Consider the following 8153-nt stretch of genomic DNA (forward strand, 5'->3'; position numbering starts at 1 on the left):
GTGTGTGTATATTGTTGTAATAATGTTATGTTTCGTAAAACTGATGTATGGAAAAAATGTACACTCCACAATGTTCTCAAACCCAATATGAATATTTCCAATATTTTGTCATACTTATATTTCAACATATAATATATATATTGTTTGTGATATATTGTGAATGGGCTTAAGTAAAATCTGGTATTATTTTGTGCTTGTAGTTGTTGTTCCTAACGCTAGATTCACCTGTATCAGAAATTTGTTGACAAATGTTTTGTCCACGAGTATGAAGAATGTGGGCTTGTAATTTAAATGTGCTAGAATTCCGACCAGGTTAGGTAGCGGTGAATAAAGGTAATGTGGTAATATCTATTATGGCTTGCAAACAAGTTGAATTGTAGATATGTGTTGCACGTTGTATGATATGTAGGTATTTACTAAATTTAGTTCATTGTGAAATATCTTGAATCTTCCAAACCTTATGGCAACACTGAATATGACGTAACAAACCATATGATTGCCGTTTTTTAATACTTTACTCTCTAACAGTAAATATAAAAGAGGAGTGAAATATTCTCATACTGAAATGGTAAAATTCCTAATTTACATATGGGGACCTATTAACTTCATATTGATTGTTACCCATGTGGGAATTACATTGTATTGACAAGTTTGTGCAAGTGTGGCATGTTGCAGTAGTAAAGATCAGAGCTAAGGGGAGGATTAACCAACAACAAATGTGGTATGTATTGAATTAAGGGTCCAGGGTGTCTGTCTTTTTACGATCTATGGTATTTTTTTGTTATCAGGACTAGGCACACTAGGTTGTTTTTTAATATCAATAATAAAGTGAAATAACAGATTAACTTTATATGGGTAGATTACAGATCAACAAAGTTGGTAATCAAAGACAAAGTGACTTCACAGTATAGTAACCGTATTTTTCGTTGCTACTTTAATCATGTGACCATATTAGAAAAAAGGCAAGGCTGTATTTTAATTTTGTTTGGGTTAGATTGAGATTGGATAGTGTTGAGGTTATAATGATTTATAATCTAATAGCATGTATACTGAAGACCATTATTTTTACTTTACTTTTGTATGTTTATTCTCGACTCCTGCCCCGTCCTTCCAACGCTTTTGGAGTCGTACTTTATCATTCTGGTAATTTATTACACTTGATAAAACTCGCTAATTTGCATGTCTTCAGTGTAACAATCACTAAATAGGTATGTTTTCAATTTCTTCTTGAAAGTATCAACATTGTCACTTTCCTTTATCTCTCTGGGAAGTCAAGTAAATAGTCTTGGGTCAGATGTCCTGAATGATCTAAATCCCATATGAAGACATTTTGGTTCAACCAGCATAAAATGATCACTACTTTTAAGAGATACAGCTAATCCAGGTGATCTTCCAGTATTTGCCTTAAGTAATCTGGTTTTCCATATCTAATTGTCTGGTATACCATAACACAAATTTTAGATATAATTCTGGCTTTAATTGGAAGAAACTGGAGCTCTATCAGTACAAGTGTAATTCTGTCGCATCATGCCACACCTTTTATTAATCGAACAGACCAGTTCATGATATACTGTAATTTCCTTAGTGGGTAGTTTGGCAATCCATAGTATTATGAATTACAGTAGTCTACTCTACTAATTATTTAATAACATGATTGTGTATAAGTTTTCTCAATGAAGACTCATCACCATATTAACCCTAGAACCTCATCGCTGTTTTTGACGAACATGAACTACGTCGCCGGGAGAATTTTACCCTTTTTTGGGAAAAAACAAACATGCTTAACTTCAAAACAGGTTAATTATAAAATAAACATTGAAAGAGTAACTCGTAAACTTTAGAATGATGATATGTAAACTTAATTAGTACTTTATGTTAACCCTGTACGTGATTTAATGCAAAGTAAGGTAAAATCACTAATCGAAAAGTGTGTGCATGCGTGCGGGAGAAAATCTCCCTGTGATGTGGTTATAGGGTTAATTTACAAATGCAGTATTTCTCAGATGATAGCCATTCTAACAACTTCTATTTGTTCTTTCATAGATAGGTTTCTATCAACACTCTTAAATCCTTGACTGATTTACTTACTTCAATCTCACTTCCTCTGATATTTAGACTTTGAATATCCTTCAGCCAACTTAGATCTCTTTTTTCCAACAATTGGACACTCGGTTTTATCCTTGCTCAATTTTAACTTTCACATCCATCCATTCCTTATAATAACAATAATTTTATTTGGCAGTGAATCAATATACATGAAGTGCAGATAATGAAAAGAACACATAGTTTGAAATAACAATTAAAAATGCTGAGGATAACACAAAAAAGCATGTAAGCATTGTGAATCTCAATAGACTGATTTTCTACGCTAAGTTACACAGACAACATATGTAGGGATTAAGGGGACCAGAGACAGTCATGAGTGATACCAATCAGTACACATATGACACATAAATATTATTATAGATTTGCTAATATTACACACATACATATACCAAAGGCTTTTTTCCCCCTTACATGGTGGGTAGCAAAAAAGAAAAAGGCATAGAAACCACTCCCACCCATTCCATCCCTTACATACTCCACTCCCCCCACCCTCATCCCTCCCTCTCATCTCAGCACCTCCTGGATGATGGGATATCCCTGCATCCCGTCCACTGCCCTGGGTCAAGAGCAGTGTCGCAAGACACAGCACATCCACAGCAAGGCCGCTTCACTAATTCGGTGACCCCCCTCTCCGTCCCCTCACGAAGAAAAGGAGAAGACGTGGAGAAATCCCCTCAGGCTGCGTCAAATTATTTCTCATACTTCCTCACCCCCCAACCCCCACCCACTCCCCCTCATGCTAATACTACTCTCACAATATCTCTTAGCTTTCTTACTGTGTCATCAACATTAATGAAGGTTAAATAAAACTGAGTATCATTAGCAAATAGCTTAAAACTTACTCCATGTCTCTTTAGTATATGTGATAGTTCAATTGTATAGATACAAAAGAGAATAGGACCCAGTACACTAATTTGTGGAACACCTTTTGATAGATTCTGGGTTTCAGGAAAGGAATTTCCTATCTGTACACAATAGGTTCTCCTTTCAATGTACATCATATGCTCCAGCGCCTCACCTTGATCACCAATATTTTTCAGGTCTTCCACTAACAAACTATGCACCACAGTATCAAAAGCAACACTAAAAGTCCAAAAGGATCAGAACACCACACTTTCCATCATCCATCAAAAGAATCAAATAATTTATCACAGAACATATTGCAGTTCATATTGAGATTGAATAAGAAAAGAATAAAGTTCACCATTTTATGGTACTTTTCCAATAACAAGGAATTGCATGTTTTCTTATTTTTATATTTATTCTTATCCATATATATATATATATATATATATATATATATATATATATATATATATATATATATATATATATATATATATTCTTTCTTTTCTTCTCCTCCTTCTTCTTATTCTTCTATGGAATAAGTTGGAGCTAGTGGACAACATTCGTGTCATGTTAGATAATATTAATTTTGTAAATTATAATACATATAATGAATACATATAATACATATAATGAATATTTTTCTTGGTGGAAATCCACATTAGAAAACATTGCTAAAACCTATACAGAAACGAATGAAGTTGCTTTGACTCCATTAGATGCCATCTTTGTTTTGATAGATTCAGAGGTTGCAGATGATGACAACCCTGACAACCTCTAGAATTACTGGTACCACACTACTAAAGGCAGGTTAGGTTAGAATAGATGAGTTTATCATACTTTAATTTCTTCGGCCTCCGCCTCTACCAAAACAAAGATGACATCTCAACCAACTGAAGTGGCTACATTTGTTTGTTTATAGCTTTTAGTGACCTTTTCTATTATTAATTGATGTCAAGATTAATGTATATTACATTGGTGTATTATAATTTGCAGAATTATTATTTTCTATTGCTATGTTGTGTAGGTGTGCACTTCTAAAAAATCTACCTCATCAGGTACCTCTTATCATTCTGAGTATTTTGAACCCCATGAATGAGTACTGCAAGTTAATAGTAACATTGGTTAAAGTGTGAGCGAAGCAACCTAGGTTACAAGACAAATTCCACTTTCAATATTTGGTCAGATATTTATTCATCAACCCCCACAACGAAGAAATACTCATTCACACTTTCTTTTCCCAAGTGGTGCAGATCTACTCCACTGCAGCGTTTCTCAACCTTTTTACTCTTGAGTACCCTTTAAAATAAATTACATGTCTAAATAAATTTCTATATCACTTTATTTTTGGACGTTAATTATTTCTGTGGAGAATGGCTGCAAATAAATGATACTATGATGCAAGGAAGGGGGGGGGGACGGGCAGGGTTAGGGAGTGATTATGTATGAATGATATTTTGATATAACCCAAAGGGATCCCCGTCTTCTCTTTTTATGCATGAGGGGACGGAGATGGTTGTTCCTGATTAAGTGAAGCGGCCTTGCTCTGGATGTGCTATGTCCTGCTGCATTGCATCTGACCCATGACAGTGGATAGCATACTGGGATGACCCATCATCCATGAAGAGCTAAGAAGAGAGGAGGATGGTAGTGGAATGGGTGGGAGTGGGTATATACCTTTTGATTTGGCTACCTCCCTGATAAGGGGGAAAAAGCCCTTGGTATATAGAGTTCTGCAGAGGTACCTCATAAACTTCTTTCATATTTTTCTATTGTAGATTAAATCACCTCAATTACACCAACTTTTCCTTAATGAAGATCTTCCACAAATGTATGATTTTTATAATATAATTTCTGTATGGCTTTGTAATGTAATGTACACGTGGCCCCCTTGGTAATTCATGCAAACAATGATGGTGAAGAGGAAAAAGTGAGTTCCGTATATTATTTTAGAAAATAGGTATGTGTTTCGGCAGCAGTTACTTCCCCCACCCCACTGGTGCTAAACATGGGAAAAAGTATTAATAACACCAATAATGGTTTTATTTCTACCAGAATTAATTTTATTTTATTTATTTATTTTTTTATTTTTTTTTCCAACCTAGGGTGGTTGAGCAAAAAATAAAAAAAAAAGTGATTTTGTGATGATTAATAGATTCACATAAATCACATGAGTTATTAATTTCTGACATTCTTTATTGAGGGAGGACATATGTGAAAATTTCAACATTTTATTCTATTTTGCCTGTAAAAGGCTTATTCTAAGTAAATTTTCTGTAAAAAAAATTGTCAAACAAAACTAGTTGTTCAGTTTTGAAAATATAAGATTGGTATGTTACAAGTATCCTAGTTTTGCTGGCAATACACCTATCTTCTCTGATTTATCACAAAGAGAATGAGGGAGAAGATGTCTGTTTCATTCCTCCACAAAACAGTATGTCCAAGGTAAGGTAGGTTAATTGTATCTTCAATCGTAGAAAAGAACTGAAGCATGTTATTGGTCATTATAGATAAATTGTATTCATCTAAAAATTATTTGATAATATTTTTTGTTTTCAATGGCTTGGTATTAAAAAAAATTTCCATAGGAAAAAATAAACTGTGAGGCTGATTGCCACCTGTAACCTACTGTAGCCCTCCCCAAATTAAGTCACTGTAGGAAAAAAAATACAGGATTAATTGCTATTAAATCCTTTACTGGATTAATTGCTATTAAATCCTTTACTGGATTAATTGCTATTAAATCCTTTACTGGATTAATTGCTATTAAATCCTTTACTACTTGGAAGATACTATGAGAATATATAAACTAGCATGGTGACAGCCAGAATAAAAGAAAATGTCACTCATTGTAGAAACTGTTATTCATGATAATCTGTGGTGCCTTTGCTACCGAGAGAGTACTACGGAGGTGAATGTATAGACTGAGGGTGCTAAATTAAAATAAAGCATATGACCTGGAATAGAAGGGGTTAAGTGTTTGGAGTCGTAGGGTTTATCCTTGAGGTGTTCGTTGACATTGTTGGTAAATGTAGCTATATTGAATTCCTTCTTATCAAAAATGCAACTGGTTCCAAGGGATTCGTTATATAAATATTAGATACAACTGTAGATAATTTTTTGTCTTGACACCATAATATAATTATCTTCTTTCTCTTTCTAATGCAACAGACATAGAGAATGCTCTACTTCTGCCCAACTTGCGCCAATCTCCTGGTTGTAGAAGAAGGGTCACAGGTAATACTTGGAAGTGTTTTTATTCATACTATCTGGATAGGTTGTGTGTGTTGGTGGCATAATTGAAAGCATGCTGGTCTAGCATCTTAGTTGTGGGTTCAGAACCAGCATTCCTCTGCGATTCCCAGCCGTGTCATCCTGCCCCATCATTTCAAGTGCATGGGGGCAAAGGTGATGGCATGACCACAGCTATGCACCTCGTGGTGTAGGCTCCTCACCTTATACCTGAATAGGGGGAGGGTAGGGAAGTGTAGGATGAGATGTTCAGTGTCTTCTGTGTGAAGATTGCATCTAGGGTAAGTCAGGTCTGGACAGGCCAATTTTGTTATTACTTTTGATACAGCTTCAGCACTGGATGGTGGCCTGAGCATGGTCATACCAGTTTGATTCTTGTTTATCTGGGTAATGATTTTTTGGTAGGGATAATGTCTTGAGAAATAGGGTGTAGTACTGGGTTTGGGGTTGATCTTGGCAATTTGGAAGCTGGAGAATATAAATGTAGGGAATAGCAAGGCTTCAATATTGCTCTAATAGTTTATTTGCACAGGAAACTTCAAAGAGGAAGTTATAAGAAAGAAATGTTAGAGCAATATGCTTGTCATTATCCATATTTTAAAATATAAGTTTATATTTTTCAGTATATGTTTACATGCATGAATATCTATTTTAGGTAAACGTATATACAGATGCGGACATTTTGTTCTTTATCAACATTTGCCACATTTCTCTTTTCAGGGGATGCGCTTCTCTTGCGTCACATGCCCATACACTTTCCCCATCAAGCGATGTGTGTCGTACAAGATTTATCCTAAGTTGAAGGCACTTGATGATGTGTTAGGAGGTGCAGAAGCCTGGAAAAATGTAGATTCAATTGATGAACCTTGTCCCAAGTGTACCCATCCACGTGCTTACTTTATGCAAGTTCAAACACGTTCTGCTGATGAACCTATGACCATATTTTATAAGTGTTGCGCACAAACCTGTGGACATAGGTGGAAGGAGTAAAGTTGTGAAGCTAATTGGTAAAGAAATTTTCATGTACCCAGTGCTGTATAGTCGTGTTACTAAGGATTACCTTGAATGATAAGAGTTTGCGGATGATTTGCAGAATAAATTTGATTTTGAGAAACAGAGTGGGTAGCCACTTGTTATCATCCTTTAATAAAGAGAATTGGTTGACAGCTTTTACTAAGTGTGCCTGTGGAGTAGGTGATTTTTCAGAAAGTAAAAGTAGTGCATTGTCAACCCTAAGGGGTATACGGGACTCAATGAGCAATGTGGTGAAACTAAAGGAAGGTAATAGCCTTCAATCCCATGTGGTGGCAGCTGCTTCTGCACTGAAAGCAGGGCATGTTATTGGAGTGCCAACAGACACCATATATGGTGTTGCAGCTTTAGCCCAAGACAGTACAGCAGTTGAGCATATCTACCATATAAAACACCGCAGTGATAGCAAACCTCTTGCAATCTGTGTTGGTGAAGTACATGATGTGTACACTTGGGGGTTGGTAACTGTGCCTCACTCACTCCTGACATCACTCTTTCCTGGACCAGTCACCCTACTTTTTCACCGCACTCAGGCACTCAACTCTGCTCTCAACCCTGGAACGGAGTTGGTGGGAATTCGTATTCCAGACCACACGTTCATTCGTGGCTTGGCCAGGGTTTGTCAAGAACCTCTTGCCCTCACTAGTGCAAACCTGAGCAGCAAGCCAAGTGCACTCACTGTTGCTGAGTTTGAGGAACTTTGGCCCAGTTTACACACTGTCTATGATGGAGGTAAACTTGGTGAAGCAAATGAATGTCGAACAGGCTCTACTATAGTTGACTTGTCCCAACCTGGATCATATCGTATCATTCGTAGGGGCATAGCTTTCTCACAGACTGTAGAATTGTTGCATCAATATGGTCTTATATTGATAGATTAGTCTAATCTCAACAGTTGTTCTGCTGTAAAGTAGTTA

General features: G+C 36.0%; 2 protein-coding genes across 9 annotated transcripts; both read left to right on the plus strand.

The window, feature by feature from the left end:
* Positions 1-208: 208 nt before the first annotated feature.
* On the plus strand, positions 209-7194 carry Polr3K (RNA polymerase III subunit K). Of its 8 annotated transcripts, none has more exons than XM_076203095.1 (3): positions 209-333; positions 6124-6189; positions 6925-7194. In XM_076203095.1, exons 2-3 carry the CDS (start codon positions 6133-6135, stop codon positions 7192-7194), a joined length of 327 nt encoding a protein of 108 aa, XP_076059210.1. In that variant the 5' UTR covers positions 209-333; positions 6124-6132. The 8 variants fall into 8 exon arrangements, with proteins under 8 accessions (XP_076059210.1, XP_076059215.1, XP_076059209.1 ...); XM_076203100.1 differs by lacking the exon at positions 209-333 and adding an exon at positions 545-568; XM_076203094.1 differs by lacking the exon at positions 209-333 and adding an exon at positions 579-721.
* A 92-nt stretch (positions 7195-7286) lies between these two features.
* Positions 7287-8117, plus strand: Tcs1 (Threonyl-carbamoyl synthesis 1). Its single transcript, XM_076203089.1, has one exon. It carries the CDS (start codon positions 7287-7289, stop codon positions 8115-8117), a length of 831 nt encoding a protein of 276 aa, XP_076059204.1.
* The last annotated feature ends 36 nt before the right edge of the window (positions 8118-8153 follow it).

Source organism: Oratosquilla oratoria, chromosome 19 (assembly GCF_046742065.1).
Source record: "Oratosquilla oratoria isolate Oo_2021 chromosome 19, ASM4674206v1, whole genome shotgun sequence".
Taxonomy (NCBI): Eukaryota; Metazoa; Arthropoda; class Malacostraca; order Stomatopoda; family Squillidae; genus Oratosquilla; species Oratosquilla oratoria.

Coding starts and splice junctions, on each gene's coding strand:
- Tcs1 (XM_076203089.1), top strand. CDS start 7,287: ATGATTTGCAGAATAAATTTGATTTTGAGAAACAGAGTGGGTAGCCAC.
- Polr3K (XM_076203095.1), top strand. CDS start 6,133: ATGCTCTACTTCTGCCCAACTTGCGCCAATCTCCTGGTTGTAGAAGAA. Junction 6,190..6,924: donor TTGTAGAAGAAGGGTCACAG/GTAATACTTGGA, acceptor TTCTCTTTTCAG/GGGATGCGCTTCTCTTGCGT.